The following is a 19,511-nucleotide window of genomic DNA, read 5'->3' as shown; positions in this document are numbered from 1 at the left end:
GGGTGCCTTTAAAAAAAAAAATGCAGATCAGACTTGCTTGCTGACTAAACAATCTTCTGGAAACCTCACGGTGCTCTTTGGCCTTTAGGTACAATAAGTGGGTCATTTTGTGGAACTGCAAACCGGAACCTTCCTCGGATTATGAGGAACCCATGGCCCTCCTAGGCTTCATCAAACCCCTCCTTTCCTTCGGCTTTACAAGTGCTGAATTGAGGTCGCTCTTGGCTTCATGTCCTTTGACATTTTCAAAGACTTTTCATTCAGATATCTCTGCACACGAAGACTGCTTTTATCATTGATTTGGTGGCTTGGGTGTTGATGGATCGTCTCCAGACAAGAAACACCGGTTTGTGCCAACATGCACATGTAGGCTTAGAGCGAGCTCGTGGTCCTTTGCACAAGTACTTGAAATCTTGAGGACCTGGCCTGTATCGTTTACTTTGTTGATAACTCAGGGTGGATTTTCTAGCTGTCAATAGAGAACTGACAAATGAGCTAAACCCGAATCCTATTAAATTTCACCTTATAGAAGAGCTAATGGGATAGCCGTTTACAGTTGGTTCTTCAGGGCGCCTGGGTGGCTCAGTTGGTTAAGCGTCTGCCTTCGGCTCAGGTCATGATCCCGGAGTCCCGGGATGGAGTCCCAGGATGGAGTCCCGCATCGGGCTCCCTGCTCAGTGGGGAGTCTGCTTCTCCTTCTGACGCTTACCCCTCTCGTGCTTCCTCTCTCTCTCACTCTCACTCTCTGTCTCAAATAAATAAATAAATAATAAAATCTTTAAAAAAAATAAAGTTGGTTCTTTAACGTTGAAGATCACTTCGTGTTCTTAGGATGGGATGAAATTGCATGAATGATTAAAAATGCAGCCGGAACTGGCATTGGCCTACCACAGCTGCATGTCTTTCAATCTGGTAAAACCTGCTAGGACAGGCGCTAACCCAAACGGAAACACTCTCCTTCCCCAAGTCTGCAGGAAGAAGAGTGACAAGAAGAAATGATGTATTTGTTTTGTGTTTGTGTAGATTCTTTTTCCTATTCAAAATTCTTCAGCACTGAAAGTTACTTGAAAATGACGAGGGTGGCATTTTCATTATGGAAGTCAGAATATTTAAGTGTTGGTAACTACATGTTGGCATTGGATACTTGCTTTGGATTTTATTTTGTGCCTCCTGCTAACCCCCAATATAAATCATAACCTTATAATTTAGAGGACAACTGCTCAAGCGTCAGAAGCAGATTCAAACAAGCTATGGCATAAAAGAGTGGCATGGTAGTGTGTGTTCTTAGAGTTCGAACAGAGGCCACATAAAGGACTCCAGAATTATTTACTTTTGGACTGTGTTACGGTAAAGACATAGCACAGTTTTCAATGTACTTATTTTTTGTTAATGCTTCAAACCCTACAAACTTCACTCCCAGTTGGTGCTTATTTCCTAAAATGTGCTTTCAGTGAAAGATGTGTTTCACTTGCTGCCACAGAACAAGGCCTGTGTGCCCTGTCCGGGTCCCATAGGCTCTCTCCCCAGTGATGTCCTGCAAGCCCTTCTCTGCTGGTTATTTTCTGCAAAACCAGGTTATTTTAAGGACAGCAAAAAAAGAGCATCATTGCTTGCATTTGTGGCAGTTCTGTGATATACATGGAACCTGGCTTCTACAGACTGATTCTGTTGCAGGACATCAGATTACCAGCACAGGCAAACGATTTGGGTTAGATTGGTCCTTAGACCAAAAAAACAAAAGGGCCTGTAACGATTATTTTTTTCATTACACTTACTTGGTTTCGTTGAGTTGTGATAATGCGTGAAGTCCATACAATGTGTTCCATTAGCATGTTTGCTAATGTTTGTAAACGCATAGAAGGGTAGATTAATCCATGTTCCAATCATAAACCTTTTTATATGAATTAAGAACTTTCAAAGAACCAATACTATTAAATAGGAAAAAGAAATAACATGACCCCGGAATAATAACATGGTTAAATAGTTTTTATCGACAGCAGGAAACTTGAACAGCAGAACATAGATGATAGATATGTCATTTGGAGGTGCTTATATGGTGCAACTTAGTTTTTTGAAAGCCTTTCCATGCTCAGAAGAAATTGCCAAACTTCCTGGAGCATTTTAATTTCCATAATTGTCAGGCAAGGTCGCCTTTGCTTTAAATTGTTGCACTTTGAAAAAGACATAATTGGCTTGGTCACTACCCTAGCCAAATATTTGTTACAATATGACTATTAGTATAGTTTTTAAATGACTATAACAGGAACATTTTGCATAGGGCCTAAAGTATGCAAATCACAGTTCCTAGCACATTGCCTTATCCTTGCTCTCTGGTGTTATTTATTCAGTGAATAAATGCGGACACTTTGGAACTTCTCTTGTGGTACATGAAACCATGACTTCTTGCTCAGACTTTTGAGAACAGCAGAAACCCTATTACCGTGTGTTTTGTTTGAATTTATTGGTTATTTGCTAATGGTGGTAGTGAGTTAATGATAATGTAAACAATTGATTTTAAAAATCAATATTGAATTTTATCTTCATTCTGGAGTCCACAAAGAGCCAGTGTAAAACTACCTGGAACCAAGTTAGTTGCAATTACTGTTTAAAACAAATGTTTAAGTTTGGCATAGGAAGATATGGTTCTTGACATGTTTTCTTTCCTCTTTTCTCATTGGTCATCTTTTATGTGGGAGGCAGTGTTTATGTTAAAATAATAGCTGTGTTGTGATGTTACAAACAACTTTGTTCCTTTTCTAACAGCAAAAGATTGAAAGTTGAACCAAATTAGCAAGTTTTAAGCATCATTTATGTTGTTAAAATATGCTAGGCTCTGGCACTCCCTGGATGCAAAGTGTGTGGAAAGTACTTTGCCAAGTCTATCCATTTGCAACAACTAGAGAGGAGTATGAAGCAACTTTGTGTTCCTGTGAGCATGGCCAGTTTTCTGTGCATGCAGAGAAGAGAGAAAAATCACCGTGCATTTATTCAATATACCTTGAGCCCTCCCCTCACCCCCCAGTCACTTCTGGACCCAGGGACACAGTGGCGAACCACATGACAATATCCCTGTTGGCCCTGGGCTTCGTCTAGCAGGAAAGATTAGATGGTAGCCATGCAATGGCAAATACTAGTAAGCGTGGTGGGGGTAGATGGTGATGGGGCCAAGGATGAGGGTGCCCATCAGACTGGGGTGGTGGACAGAGGGTGCTCTGAGGAGTGACACAGAGATGTGGGTGAGGAAGAAGAATGAGTCAAGCAAAGATCCTGGCAAAGAGAGGGTGAAGGAGAATGAGCCTCACCTCCCGGGGAGCAGAGGGAAGGCTGGGAGGCTGAGGCAGAGGGAGGAGTAGAGGTAGGCATGGTGGGGCTCGTGGCCATGACCCACGGGGCTCCCACTCTGAGTGCCGTCTGTCCAGAGCCTGGGAGCGTTCTGTGCAGAGGAGTGGTGGGATCTGATTCCGTGTTTACAAGGTTTCCTCTGACTGCTCTGGAGGATGGACTTAAAATTGGCCAACGTGAAGGCTGTCAAGGTTGCTCCCTTCAAAGAACTCGGTGGTTTCACCCAGGGTGGTAGGAACAGGGAGTGGTTTTCAGGGAAGTTACCAAGGAGGAGTGAAGATAAACTAGTACGATATGTGAATTACTGAGGATGGTTTGAATTATTAGAATTTAGTCCATGTTTTGTTTATTCTGGCATAATTCAGTATTGAAAAAAGATTGTGTGGCTTAATTTTTTTTTTTAATATTGCATACTGTGTTGTGGTGGTGGTGGTGATTTTAGCAAAAATAAACATTCCGGGAGAAACTGAGCCACAAATTTTGGTAGCTCCTTACTTTTATATTTTTTATTTCAATGAGTAAGCATCTTTGTAGCTTGACTTTTTTTTAGCCTTCTGGGGAATAATTATTCTATGTATTATTATCTACAGTGGTATTTCCAATCAATAAATAGACATAGTTACATTTAGTACCAAATGCAGTTTAGAGCTCTTACTGAAACTACAAAGGAATCTAATTTTTTGAAAAATTTTTCTCATTAATACAGTGTAAATAAAGGAACTATTTGAGAAAATTATAGGAAATGTTAATCTCCAACTAAGGTGCTTAAATTGCTCATTGGAGTGATTTGGAGGAGCTATTAATTGCGCTATTATCAGTTAAAAGACACGCATCTTCTTTCTCCTCTCGTCTGTTCTTTTATTCCAGACGTGTAGCTTCATGCCATGGCCTCTTCCCACTCCAGGGGGCACAGGGAGATCAGTACAGATACCCCAATGGTGGCAAAAGCTAATCTGCTTCTGACACAAAAAAAAGCTAAAGGATTTATTTTTAGAAGAACAGCAATGACAAATGGTCCCCACATCATCCCCTACCATTTTCATACTTGCATATTAAAAATAACAGGCCACCACTCATTTTTTTCCAGTTGTAAAGGGGGGAGTCAGTTATTTGGTTCTGGATTATGCAAACTCACCCTTCACTCTACACATCTGAACGTGTTTGTAGTCATCATCAAGTGTATCAAAAGCATGGTGAAGGAACGAGGAGGGGGGAAGACCACTCCATCCATTTCAGAAGCTGTCTGTGAGCCCTGCTTTCTCTTCTCGCACCAGCATGCAAGTGTTGAACTTCTCCAGAGCGGTGCAGTTACCGGCAGGAGCTTCACCTTCAAAGTCCGTCAGACCTGGGTTCGATTATTGGTGTTGTCATTTACGAGCTGTGTGACCTTGGGCAAGTTGTATAACCTCATTGAGCCTGAATTTCTTGATTTCTGAAACTGTCTACTGAAATCCTCTCTTGGAGATGGACAGAGTCCCAGACGGAAAATCTGTTTGATGTTTCTTTACCCCATCAAAGGCATTCATGGAAAAACTGGCATAAAAACAGGGAATCAAAAGTAGTTGGGTGCAGCTAGAATGAAAGATAGACAAGGGGTTTTCTGGGAAGGAAACAGGTGTTTAGCATGTGGCCAGCAGCAAGTGGGTGACTTGAACACCATCCTAACACGGATAGACTAACAAGAGCCAACCACTGGAGGTTTTGAGGAGGAAAGTGGTCTGCTCTGCTGAAAGATTAACATCTATACAGAAAAAAAAATACAAGCTTGGGGTAATTTGCTTTATGACTCTACTTATCATAGGTTATCAGTAGGGCAGTAAAATTAAAATACTTAGACATTGGTTTGACGTAAATTGTTTATCATTTATGACCGGAGCCTAGTTTTTATAATCAATATTCATTTGGTCAGTTAGTAAAGGGCATTTTCTCTCTCTGATTCACTAGAGTTAGAAAACAGTGACCAGATTTACCATGCCAGGCTGATGATTTCCAGTCCAAATATCAGAGTGACTGTCCCCAAACCTTCCTCAGCCCTCAGGACCTCCGAAAAGGTGACACACCTCCATTAAAGGAGTGTTGGGGTTCCTAGACAGACTGTCAGAGCTGTGCTGGTTTTATTTTGGAGCTTGAAACAAATTTGTACAGGTGACTTCTAATCAGTGTGAATTTAGTTATTTTTAAAAATTCATCTTTTTCAAATACTGCTTCATCTCAGGTGCTTTAACTAAGGAATAGTCATATCAGGCAAAAGGGCTCACTTGTATCTAATGCTCACAAGGCACTGGGTACTGCCCAACCTCGATCCACACTTATTCTTCACAACTTCTTTTTGAGGTCGGTACTTTATTCCCATTTTACAGATGAAGAAGCTGAAGCCAGGGTTTAATTGCCTTTATCAAGCTTACCTGGCTTGTCAGAGAATTGAATCAGAGCCTCTAATCCTGGAACTTGAGCATTTATCTTCTCCATCTACCCCTGGATGAACAGTTCTCAAATATTTGTTATCAGGACCCCAAAGAGCTCTTGTTAACATGGGTTATAGCTATTGATATTTACCAACTTAGAAACTTAAAATGATACGTTTAAAAATGTTTAATAATATAAAAACAACAGACCCATTACATGTTAACATAGCATTTTTAATGGAGAAAAAAATCTTATTTTCCAAAAGAAATTTAGAGAGTGGCATTGCTTTACCCTTTTGAAGCTCACTTTGAAGGCAGACTTAATAGAAGACAAGTGGATGTTCATATCTGCTTCTGCATTTAATCTGTTGATACCTTAGGGATGCCCAAGGGTCCCTACTTTGAGACTGCCCCAGGCTAGATAATCAGTTCTACTGGTATAAAATGGCACTCTAGAGGAGTTTTTCCTACGCCTAATGTAGCATCAGAAGCTCCTCGTGAGCTTTTAAAAAGTAAAATTCCCTGTCTCACTTTTGGATGTTCTGATTTAGTTGACCTTGGTTGGGAAAAAGCAATGAATTTTTTTTCCTAATATTTTATTTAGAAAATCTTGAAATATAGAATTGAAGGAACTTGAAGCGAGCACTTACATACTCACCACCCAGATTCTACCATTCATGTTTTACTGACTTGCTTTAACACAAATCTAACCCTATCCATCCATTAATCCAGCTGAGCTTTTGATGCAGCAATATATATATATTTTTATAAAGCTTCTGGATGACTTAAATGCAGAGCCAAGTTTGGAAACTGCTATTCAAAGGACCAGATTTGTGGGTTCCTTCTTAGGGTTATCTGGGTTGATCTATAAATCCTTCCATGAATCCAGACTGTATCTCAAATCCAGTTAAGTGTCTGATGAAATTGCATGGTTGGTCATAGAAGGCACCAGGTGAGAGTATGGGTAGCTTTTCCTGGGCTTGCTCTCTAAGCATTTGTTCCTTTAACATTGGGTGACGAATAGTGTCATTGTGGCGTCTGAGGTTTGCCCTCTGACTCCACGACTCGCCAGCTGTGATTCACGGGCCTGATTTCCTGAATAGGGTGATGTGAGGATAAAGTGAGATAGTGTACTCCGGGGTTGGCACACTTTTCCTATAAAGATCCAGGTAATAAATATTTTTGGCTCTGTGGACCATAAGGTCTGTGTTGCAACTGGTCAACTCTGCTATTGTAGCCAAAAGCATCTACAGACAGTATGTGAGCAAAGGAATGTGGCTGTGTTCTAATAAAACTTTATTTACAAAATAGGCACTGGGCTGGATTTGGCCCATGGGATGTAGTTTGCCAACACCTGGTATATGTCAAAGTATTTAAAAACTGTAAGACACAATCTAAGTGGAAGTTGGTGACTATGCTCATTTTTATATATTGTTTAGAAACACTTTGAGTGCTTTAAATATCTCCTAATTTGTGTGTGTGTGAACTCATTGATGCTTAAAAGTTTTCTACAGCTCTTTATAACCTTCAGAACATTATCATTAGTCATTCTGCAATATATAGTGCCATGTAATCACATATTTGTTCATCTTGCATAGGGGTGAGGGTCTTTTTGATTTGGCTAATTTGCTTGATTGGGGCCAGCCAGCAGTATGAGGAAACAGTCTGGAGCTTTGTTCTCTGTAGGAGTGTTGCCATCTGCATGCTTTGGCAGGTCTGCTTGTAACTTGGGTTGATAAGTTGAGGGTCAAGGAGGAGGCATGAAGTACTATGTTGCTATTGTAACTGTTTCACTACCAGGTTTCATTACTAGTTGCTTTTCTAAGCTATTGGAAAAAGACCAAATCACATGCTATGTGGGGAAGTATCTTGATTGCATATAGGAATGTTTGAGTTATTACTGGCTTAAGGCGATTTGAAGGAGTCTATTTAGTTTCAGGTTTTCTGCAAATGTTGAATCAAATAATATCAGATATATGGCTTTCTGTTTACTAATACCTTAGTGTAGAATATTGTGGAAGACTTCCTCAGTTTGCTTTGTATCTACCTTGTGAAAATACTAAGGGGACACAAATATTGAACTAGATTTGCCCACACAATGAAGTGTAAGAAGTTTTCTCATTAAAACTGAGCATTGTAGGCATCCATGAAAAGGTCCGTACAGTGGCTTTTCTTTGTGGCACAAGAGCAAAATGAAGTTCTATTTTAGCCGACCACCTCTCTGTTTTCTTCAGAGAAGTCCATCTTGTGCACTATGCACCAGGTACCCTCTGAGGCTTTTGAGGTGTTCAGTAGTGAGCAAAGCAGAAACACATTCCTCCGCTCCCGGAAGTTACATGCCAGTAAACAACACAGACTTTCAAACAAGAAATAATAAAAGATGTAGCATGTTGGAGAGTGGGTAAGTGCTTTAGTAGAAAAACTAAAAAAGTAAGATCGAAGAGGGTGAATCTGTTGAGGTGAGCAGTTGAAATTTTAGGTTGGATGGGTAGGGAAGGCCTTCCAGAAAAGGTGGCTGATCAGGAAAACCTGAAGAAATGAGGGAATGCGTCATCTGGGGAAGACCACTGTGGTAGGGGCAATAGAAACTGCAAAATCCCCAAAGCAGGAGGCCAGTGTGACTGGAGAGAACTGAAGGAGAGCAGTAGGACGTGAGGGGGTGGGGGGTCAGGTCAGACAGGGTCTGGTAGGTCTTGCAAGACCTTTGACTTTACCGTGACCCTGGAGAGTTTCGAACTGGGGACTGGGATCTGATTTGCTTTCTAGCAGGATTGCGCTGGCTGCAACGTTGACAAGAGATCGAAGGGAAACCAGGGCAGAGGTAAGTTTGGGAGTCATCTGCGTCCGGCTGGTATTTAAAGCCCGGAGGTGGGCTGAGATTATCTGGGGAGTGAGTAGATAGAAAGACCAGAGATCCAAGGCCCCTAGTCCTGGCGGTCTGCGGTACTTAGAGATCAGGGAGATAGGAGGAATCAGAAAAAGGAGTGGTTAGAAAAGAAAGAGAGCCCCAGAGAGCCATGGATGCTCTGGAGGTCAGTGAAGAATGTGTTTCAGGGAAGAATGATCAACTGGGTCAAATGCTGCAGATGGACGGGAATTCAAAATAACTATTCTGTTGTAATTCTCTTTAAAATAGTCTTTGTTTCCTAATACTGTTTCAGGGGTGCAGAGGTGAGTTGGTTTTCTGTAGTAGCAGCTGACTTCATGTGAGAAAGCTGATAACTCATCTTCTTTGTACTCATTTTTCCCCCTTATAGTATTTAGGTACCCGTTCATTTAACAAATATGAATGGTTGCTGTGTAACATCAGTAAATCAATACATAAAGTTAATTAGGTGCAAATTCTATCCTCCAGTTGCTTCTAATTTAATCAGAGAGGTGAGAGGAACAGGTAGGGTAAGACATGATGATAGAACTTCAGGGCATTAGAAATGGGAACTTCTAGCTGAGGTCAGGCAGGAAGGCGCCCAAGGGGAGAAGGAATTTATTGACTCCTGTAATATTGGAGCAGGAGGAGAGTGAGGAAGTTGTTCTTTTTTTTTTTTTTTTTTAAGAGAAGGGGCGTTAGAGATTCCAAAGGCTAATGGACTTGAAGCGGTCTCCCAGTTAACACCATGGTGGAAAGGCAGTGCCGGTACCCTGATGCTCATGCAGGAAGTGGGGTGCCCGCCCGGTGTGGTTTTCATGGAGGATGGGAGAGGAGAGTGTTCTATACAGCAGGTGCCCACATGCAATGCTGTGTTTTTCAGAGGTGGCCAGTGGTACACAGAATTGTTAGGATGCAGGGTTCATCTTAGAGGACACGGGATCTGAAGAGGTCATTTCGAATGAGGTCCAGAAGGGGCTTGAAGGCCAGGGGGAAGGTTTGCCTTTGCCTCCACAGACTGGTGAGTGAGCGAGTGGAGTGTATGGTGGGGGAGGCAACATGGTGCCAGTGAGGGATAGATGGAGAGAAATACGTGAAATGTGGTGCTGTTTGGTAAACTTAGCACTTATTCCTTATAGGTGGTTGTTTTCAGACTTGAAATTCTCAGAGTAACTTTCCTTAGGCTGAGAAAAGTGTGTTCATTAATACTATAGTCTTTCACATTTAGCTTTTCTCAGACCCGTTTTCTTTCTTATGACTTTTTTTCCTGATAATACATTCCTAGTTAAAGATTAATTGAAACTAACCCCATTTGACTCAAATGGAATTTGGACACAGCAATCCCATAAATGTTGAGAAAATAGAATGGATACAGTGTAATTGCTTTTAAAAAAATATACATTATATGCTATAATTCTGAAAATAGCAATGTGGAACTTCAAAGGAGCCGGAAAAACCACGTGCCTCATGGTTGAATAAGTAGAGTAAGTACAAGGTTGTAAAGGCTGATTGTTTAAGAACAGGGCTAACAAGGGTCAAAAATCTTCACTGAAGTCTCACAAAAGGGGGCTCAAACACCCGTCGCTAGGTTACCCACAAGAATTTACCATTTCTGTGGCCAAAAAAGTTTATTTGCCTGGTCTGTACATTATAATTTCTGGTGGCGGGCTGGTGGGCTCGGGCTCTTCCTGGAGAAGGGCAGGAAGCGGAAGTTGGCCGCCAACCTGGAGTCCTCAGGCTGAAACCTGGCCAGGTGCCCGAAGCTACCTGTCGGGACACTGGCTATTTTTGGTTTCGGTCACTTTGCCCAAAAGATAAGGAATTTCAGGAATTCTGCTGAACACCTCTGAAATAGAATCCAAAACAATGGGCCTTTCATGGACCTCTAAACGTTTGGCATTCACGGTGTTATTTTAACTTGTTTTCTGTGCAAAGTATGGAGGCACTTAGCTCCTGTGGAAATTTGGACGGGGGGGGGGGGGGGGGGTGGGGGGTACGCTCTGAAACCATCAGTACAAAGGCTGCTCATAGCACATTGTGCCCTGACATTTATTTAGAAAGCGATCAATTTTAAATATTTCTTTGTTAGTTCTCACTTTTATTTCTATTTTCACTTATTTTTGGGGCATTCTTGGCCTTTGCTTCTCAAGGGCTGCCAGGTCTTCCTGGGGTCTGGGGAGGGACAGTCTTTTTTATGCCTGTTTTAATCAGTGCTTCCTCATGCCTTCCTATGTGGATGTTTGTAAGGGTGAAGGACACATGGGAAAATGTCTTGGAAAACAAAGTTTGATAGAACTACAAGCCATTTTCAGCATTAATTTGGGGTTCTTTTTGGTGGTAAAAATAACCATTGTTTAAAAGTGAAATTAGTAGTAGTATAAGTGGAGAAATGTAATATTGCTGATGAAGTAGCTGATTAATTTGATTTTTGTTTGTTTGTTTCTGTAGTTTAAGTATTTAGGGTTTTAAGGGACTAGATATTTGTTTTTCTTGATATTCATGAGGAGTAAGGACTGAGAAATAAATATACCCTAAGCTGATGTGGAAGGAAGGAAAGTTCAAAAAATTAATCCCTTCAGCAATCTACAAAATGAAATATCTGGTTGTTTTGCCCCCTTCTCACAACCAGTAGCTTTATCAGTTTTGCGGAAGACTGGGGAAATCGTCTGGAGATGGGATCTGAAATCTGGCTCTGGATTGTAGCCACATGCTTTTGGAGAACATTTCTAGACTGTGAACTGGAGATTACAATTCCCATTTCATAGAATGGTGTGAAGATGAGAAGAGATATTAAATGTGTGAAACGACTATACATAGAAGAGGATCAGTAAGTGGTAGGCAATATTCTTAGTGTTAGAACTAGTGATAATTATCACTAATATCAACTATTTCACTGACCAGTCAATGTAGAGGATACTTTGTTAGGTGATTTTGCGGGACACAGGGGAAATCTGTAAAATTCAGTTCCTAGGAGTAAGTAGCTTCGTATATAATTTAGGGCAATAAGTCTTATGTAAAAAGATAATGGACAAAACAACATAATATGTGGGTAACGGATGACTGGGTAGATAAAATAGTCCTATTTTGTAGGATGCTCTGGAAGGTTTTCCTAAGGCAGCTGGGCCTTGAGAATAGGTACAGTGTAGATGAACAGAAAGAATAAGGGGCTATTCCAAACAGAAGTGAGTCTCCCCCCCACCCCCCTCCATCCTTCACTTTATAGTATAGCGTTGAGATTACAAGCAGGAAAAATGGTAGAATTTTGGCCTTGCTACTTATCAACTGTGTAACTGTGAGCAGGCATATGAACCACTTTAAAGCTGATCCATCATCTATGTAATGGATATAAAAATAGAACAGGCGGGGGGCACCTGGGTGGCTCAGTCGTTAAGCATCTGCCTTCGGCTCAGGTCATGATCCTGGGGTCCCGGGATGGAGCCCCGCATTGGGCTCCCTGCTCCGCAGGAAGCCTGCTTCTTCCTTTTCCACTCCCCCTGCTTGTGGGAGTTTCTTCTCTTGCTGTCTCTCCGTCAAATAATTAAATAAAATCTTTAAAAAAAATAGAACAGGGGGTTCTTGCTCTCTAAATCTCATCTTTAGAAGGTCAGTGGGGAAAGAAATGTTACAACACAGCAATATTTATTCAGTATTGGCAACTTATGCAAGTCTCCAATCATACATCTCTTCGTGTTTAAATCTAGTGTTGGCTCTCTCCAGTTGCATTAACTCTTTGACTTTTATGACTTTAATATTATAAACATTTGACGATATAATGCAAACAAAATAAGAATCCATTGCAAAGTGAAATTTCAAGTCTTGAAAAGGAGAGTTCCCCAAAGTCCATGAAAATGATTTTGAAAGACTTACTAGAAACACTTTCAAGCCTATTGATAAAGGGTGTGTGTGTGTGTGTGTGTGTGTGTGTGTGTGTGTGTAATCTTCACAAAATGCTCTTTCAGGCACTATTCTAAGCACCTGATATGTATTCATCTCTTGCTCACTACAGCCTCATGATGTACCTATTATCACAATTCCCGTGACAGGCAAAGAAACAGAAGCAGGGAATCCGAACCAAGCAGTGTGGCCCAGGAGTGCACATCCTTCCTTACTCCACCATACTGCCTCCACTGAGATCAGGTAGTAATTCTCCAATGATAGGAAATCAGAAAGAAGAGAATGGGCACCTGAATGAAGAGAGATTTCCAAAGGATAAAGCTCTCCTGAAAAACTGATAAAAGCTATCCTCTAAGCAGTGTTGACAGTAGTTAAGAGTATATGTCTCTGGGGTCAGACTGTTGGAGCTTCATGGCTCCTTAGCCATGTGACCTTGGACCCCTTACGCAACACCTATGTCTCAGCTTCCTTATCTATAAAGTGCAGATAGTAAATAGTAAATACCTCTTGTATTGCAGTGTGGACTTTATGATTAAAATAGCCGTAAATGCATTTGACAGATAGAATATACTTGGTAAATGGTAAATGTTCATTATTCTTATAACTAACATTTGGGAAAATGGTCCTCTTTATGATCGTGTTCCAAAAATCAAAAAAAAAAGAATGTCTTATGCTATTCTCCAATTTTGTTTGGATAATTTATTCAAAAGACCTCCCACATGTGTTTTGTTTTTATCCTTCTAAGAGTTAGCACATAGTTACAGCAGTGATGCAAACGTCCTTTTTTAAAAAAACCAAAAGCTAAAATAGACTTATTTTCATTTTATTTTTCAAGGTAAAACCTGAATAATAATCCCACATATGCCCTCTTTACTCTGAAATTTGGATTACTGTTTAAGTGGATTCATTCTGTTGCTTTATTTTTTTCAATACTAATTGTCTTCAGATAATGAAGGCCTATGCCTTGGGATTTTTGTGACGATTGAATGAAATAAAGGATATGTGCAAGACATCTAGGAAAATGCCACACTTGTTAGCCACTCTCTTATTCACTTCTTGTTCATTTCAATTAGATGGGATTGGCATGAGCAAAGGGCAAGTATAAGAATGTGCATGTTGTGTTCATTTGAGAGCATTCAGCACGTGCTCTGAATGAGATGAGACAGAGTAGATACGTGAACAGGAATGTGAACCGAACATGTTTGTCCCCATTGTCCTCCTCTCCCTGCCAACTCTCTCTCTCTCACTCTCTCACCCTCACCCTCACTCATACACTCACTGTCTCAGAGCTAATAGTGTGGTGGAGAAGTCAGAGGTGAAAACAAGTACTCCTCCTACCTTATGCTTTGTAAGGGCTGCAATAGAAACACAGGGTCACGTGAGTGTGGAGGCGGGAATCATTTCCGGGTCACGTGAGTGTGGAGGCGGGAATCATTTCCTTTGCTTAGGGGTGTTTGGAAGGTTTCACCAAGAGGGCGCTATTTGGGCTGGATGAGCAGTTGAAGTGGAGGAAACACATGGTGTAGGGTGAAGTGTAGGTTGTTGTGCAGATGTAGAGGCTATGGTGGCCGCAGTTTGGGAGAGAGCCATTTTCTCTGAGTTATGTGGAAACGTGAAAGTTGGTGTGTCTTTAATACAGGTTTATTACCATATAACTTACATACAGTAGAATTCACCCTCTCAGCGTGTTCAGTTTGATGAGTTTTGACAAATATGTATATATATATATATATAATCCTGTAACCACCAGCACCACCACTACCATCAAGATGGAGAGTTTGCATCACCCCAGAAAGTTCTCTTGTGTAGCTTTGCCCTGAGCCTCTGGCAAGCCCTGATCTCATCCAGAATACACATAGAATCATCATCTGTAACCTGTGACGTCTGGCTTCTTTCACCGAGCGTGGTGGTTTTAAGATTCATCCATGGTGTTGGGTATATTGGTAGTTTGTGTGTGTGTGGAAGGTTTAAAAATTAAGGAAAGCTCTGCCATTTTAGGACAGTGGATCTGCTGGTAGATGCATTATCCTGTCTGGTTAGGACAATCGTCATGCCTGTGTGTGGCAATGAGGCCAGAAGCGATGTCATGGCAGGGGAAGTGGACACGGCAGGGATTCGGTTGAAGTGGAACAGTGGAGCTGTGAGTTGGAATGCAGGATTTTAAGGAAGGAGTGAGAAAAGGTAGCAAAAACAGTAGGTTTAAAGCCGCCACTTTGTAGCAAATGGGAAGGAGGACTCTGGTTAGGGGGCTGCATTAGAGCCCCATGGAAAACCCAGGGAACTTTCTGCATGGTTGTAGGCAGAGGAGAATCAACCAGGGAGAAGAGAGAAGAACCCCAAGTGCTGGGAAGGGCAGAGTATGCGTGGGCAGGTGAGGAGACAGGGAGAAGCATGGTTATTTAAGCTACTGTTGCGTGAGAGCTCAGGCACTGACTCTGGTGGTAGTTCTGCCCCTGGAAGTTGCTCTTGAGCTCTGAATTTTGTCAGGAGGCTGGGGGGCTAGGAAAACAGGCATCCGGATGATGTTTCTCTAAAGTTTCTACTTCTTGCTATGGTTTGAGCTTTAGTAAAGCAATCATATCTCATAAAATACCTTTAGGAGTTAAAAATCTATAAGCATTTTGCAAGTTTACTATAAGATACTGTTTGATAATAAGGATTTATGGTGACATGTCATCTGCTTGCGATACTCTTGAATACCTTCAGTAGAAAAGGCTCTGCATTTAGATCAGGACCTAACCTCTAGGAAGAAAACAATATATTCTTACCAGGGAAACTCTCACCGACTTCTGACCCTATCCATGATACTGCAGTAAATGTTTCTTGCCCCTAGAAATCATTTACTTTCTCATGAAAAGAAGCATTCATAAAGAGTGCTAAGCCATGTTGTGCCTATGGATTTAAACCAAACAAACAAACAAAAAAACTTATAACCGCAGGCACCAGTAAAGGTGGTGATTTGGTGATGTGAGGAAGGCCAGATGGTAAAATACTCTGCTCACTGAGGTGAAGGCTCTGTCTTAAATACCAAGGAAACTGTGTGACTAGAAAATTATAAGAATATGGAAATAGCCCACCTTTGATTTTTTTTAAATTTTTTTAGTTTTGCTGCTTGAGAAGATAGAACATGATGACTTCTGCAATAAAACGTTGAAGATTACAGATTTCGGGCTGGCAAGAGAATGGCACAGGACTACCAAGATGAGCGCAGCGGGCACCTATGCTTGGATGGCGCCGGAAGTCATCAAGTCTTCCTTGTTCTCTAAGGGAAGTGACATCTGGAGGTAAGCACCATGCTTTTTGCTTTTGCAGACGGCTGCAGAAAATGGTTGCTATGCTCCCTTTAAATGAGTCCCAGAGTTTTCAGTAACTGAACGTGACAGAGAATGCAGGCCTTTTCTTCAATACACTCATTGGAGATATCTTCTCTCAAAATCTGTTTCTTTTTTTTACGGTGATTATATAGCAATAAATAAATAAATAAATAAATAAATTATTTATTTATTTATTTATTTAGGTTTCAGGAGTGAACTTAGTGATTCATCACTTATATATAACACCCAATGCTCATCACAAGCACCCTCCTTAATGCCCATCCCCCGTCTGGCCCCTCCCCCATCCACATCCCTCCATCAACCCTCAGTTTGTTCTCTATCCTTAAGAGTCTCTTATGGTGCCTGGGTGGCTCAGTCAGTTAAGTGTCTGCCTTTGGCTCAGGTCATGATCCTGGCGTCCTGGGATCGAGCCTTATGTCCTTCAGCGGGGAGTCTGCTTCTCCCTCTCCCTCTACCTCTCCCCTGGCTTGTGCTTTCTCTTTCTCTCTCTCTTTCTGTCAAATAAATAAACAAAATCTTTAAAAAAAAAAAAGGGGGGTCTCTTATGGTTTGCTTCCCTCTCTGTCTTTTTTTTCCCCTTCCCATATGTTCATCTGTTCTGTTTCCTAAATTCCATATATGACTGAAATCATCTGGTACCTGTCTCTCTGACTGACTTATTTCGCTTAGCATAATATACTCTAGCTCCATCCACCTCACTGCAAATGGCAAGATTTCAATTTTTTGTTGGCTGAGTAATATTCCCTTGTGTACATATACCATATCTTTATCCATTCATCAGTTGATGGACATTTGGGCGCTTTCCACAGTTTGGCTTTGTTGATAATGCTGCTATAAACATTGGGGTGCATGTACCCCCTTTGAATGTGTATTTTTGTATCCTTTGGGTAAATACCTAGTAGTGCAATTGCTGGATCTTAGGGTAGTTCTATTTTCAGCTTTTTGAGGAACCTCCATACTGTTTTCCAGAGTGGCTGCACCAGCTTGCATTCCCACCAGCAGGACAAGAGGGTTCCTCATTCTCTGCATCCCCGCCAACACCTGTTGTTTCCTGTGTTATTAATTTTCTCCATTCTGACAGGTGTGAGGTGATATCTCGTCATGATTTTGATTTGTATTTCTCTGATGATGAGTGATGTTGGGCATTTCTTCATGTGTCTGTTGGCCATCTTGATGTCTTCTTTGGAAACATGACTGTTCATCTCCTGCCCATTTCTTAATTGGATTATTTGATTTTTGGGTGTTGAGTTTGATAAGTTCTTTATAGTTTTAGACACTAACCCTTTATCAGATACATCATTTGCAAATATCTCCTCCCCTTCCATAGGCTGCCTTTTAGTTTCGTTGATTGTTTCCACATGTTTATTTCTAACTGTTTTGTAAGTTCAGTTGTCTGATTTTCAGTAAAAGCAGCTAGTTAGAAGAGGGGAGAGAGTTGCTAAGTTGGTAAAAGTTGACAGCTGAAAACAAAGTAGGTATTAGGAAGAAACAAAGCATGAGATTCTGTGGAAAGGAGTAGAAACTAGTGGCCACTAGAGCCGCCTAGCTGTGGAGCCAAGCGTCCCCACCCACCTGGAGCATGCGTGAATCCGGTAAAGCATACTCGAGCCCTGGGACGTCAGGGTGTGGAAGCGGGTGTGGCCCCCGCTCTGAATTGCACATTGCTTTGCTCTAGAATCTCCCTTTATAACGTTCACAGAAAAATAATTTCATTCCAGAGAGGTTACTTTACTCTGTGCAGTGGACTAGTATTCTGTCATATGGACCGGTGCGTTAAGTAGCATGTTCACTGATCAGCTCTCACCCTTCTTCCTCCTTCCTGGTTATTACAGCACAAAGTAACTCAGACGCTGTCCCTGAATTTTTACAGTATCTCCTGAGATTACCGTACTTCCACAGAGTAGGTAACCAAGGCACTGGGACATTAAGACATTTCCTCAGGGTTATAAAGCTAGTAAGTAGTTATACTCACATCCCAGGCCTGGGAGCCAGGTTCCTGCAACCACAGCCCTTGCTTATCAGGTTACCTGAGTTCTCAGGAGACCGCTTTATTTTTACTGTATCCTAGCCCGTTTGGGAGAACAAAAGAAAATGCATTACATTCTGTAAATAGCCCCATCAAAATAGTTCTATTTTTTCCATTTTTTTTTAACACATGGGTTTTTAACATAAGCCCTCTGCTCTCTAGAAAAATGACCTGTCTTGAATTATTTGTTCACTGAAACTCCCAAGAAACAAAGTTATATTGTTGGTTATTGTTTATTTTAGTTTTGTTATGTGCTAAAGAGAATAGCAAGGAAGTGGCTTTGAATTTAGACAGTTTTCAGGTATCTTCAGGATTTTTTTTTTCATCCCTTTCTCTGAGGTGATTTTTGTTGATTGATCTATGAGTTAAATTTACTTATTCTTGCAATTAAAGCATCTCTGCTAAGGCACTGTAATGTAGATAATTTTTAAGGAACTAAACAGGTAATTACCTTTGGAAAATACTGGATCCAACTTAATTGCTAATAGTGATAGCATTATATAATTTAAAAGCCCTGTACTATAGATTCCCCTTCTTTTCAATATAAAACAGTGCTTTGAGATGGCAAAGCAGACATCACTATTACTTTATAGATCAGTTAATTCATGATCGGCTGTTAAGGGCTTTGTAAGTGGAGACGTAGCTAGTAAGTAGTGATACTCCCCAAACTCAAGTCTGCAGCTTCCAGATGCAGCTGCCTTTCACTGGTGCCCTGGTCCTCCACCTGCTCAGGGAAGGAGCCCTGGACCCAGGGTCCTCAGGACTTAAACACCTTCACTTAGAGCTGGTGGAACATCAGCTGGAGGATCCCTGAGGCCCCACTGATTGGGCACATTCTGTCGTTTCTAAATTCTTATTCTGAAAGTTTTCAGTAGATAGTCTAGGGTCCAATAGGCACTGATGGAGAGCTTTTTAAATGAGAGGTTATCATATCTGGGATGACCTGAAGCTGGAGTCTGGAGAGTTTCCAGCTCTTTGCAGACCAGGTCTTCAGAGATGAAGTTCTGTTCTATTATAGTCGTGATGCTCCGAGTCCCCATATCTCTTTAGATCAGAAGATAATCAGATGAGACTCAGACAAATTTAATTCCATAGCCAAATTTAAATGCTTCTTTTGGCATTATTCTGAGCTGTTCTGCCTCTCCTTTAGGTGTATTTTACTACCTTCTGTCTGCTATCTTTAAAATGATGCTTTAATGTTCTATATAAGCAACAAACTATGAGGAATGAGAATTAAGTTACTACTCTAAATTTCAAACTTTTTTAAAACTTAAAGCTAATGTTTTTAAAAATTAGAAAACTAAATAGGAATGTACTAGTTATGTTAGTAAATTAAAAAAAATAAATACGACTGCTGCTTATATGCCTGTGTGTTTCCATTTAAAATCACATGGGATGTCTGGAGTGAGTGATAATTTATGTATTAACAAAAGATAATTTGTACTTTATGTTTTGAGGAAGATAAAGGGAAACTAAGGTACTAACGGATACAAAGTTACAGAGATGTGTTTTGTCCCAAGCAGGCACAAGAAGGCCCATGCTGATTTTTTTGGTCCATAACTATTAAGCAATATGGTAGAAAATATGAGGGGAGAGGCAGAAAGATAAACAGTTTCAAAAAAAAAAAACCATTTAAAAATAGT

At 40.9% G+C, this 19,511-nt stretch overlaps 1 protein-coding gene across 2 annotated transcripts in view; it reads left to right on the top strand.

The window, feature by feature from the left end:
• MAP3K21 (mitogen-activated protein kinase kinase kinase 21) overlaps positions 1-19,511 on the top strand; it is a 56,392-nt gene that overhangs the window by 1,293 nt on the left and 35,588 nt on the right. For both annotated transcript variants that reach the window (XM_025850893.2, XM_073879042.1), the window contains exon 2: positions 15,611-15,791. In XM_025850893.2, coding sequence (XP_025706678.1) covers positions 15,611-15,791 — 181 coding nt within the window. The remainder of the gene's footprint in view (positions 1-15,610; positions 15,792-19,511) is intronic.

This window comes from Callorhinus ursinus, unplaced genomic scaffold (genome assembly GCF_003265705.2).
Source record: "Callorhinus ursinus isolate GAN/ISIS: 27379988/994484 unplaced genomic scaffold, GSC_fseal_2.0 scaffold32, whole genome shotgun sequence".
Taxonomy (NCBI): domain Eukaryota; kingdom Metazoa; phylum Chordata; class Mammalia; order Carnivora; family Otariidae; genus Callorhinus; species Callorhinus ursinus.
The sequence above is the reverse complement of the archived record's forward strand: the minus strand, read 5'-3'. Positions and strand labels throughout refer to the sequence as shown.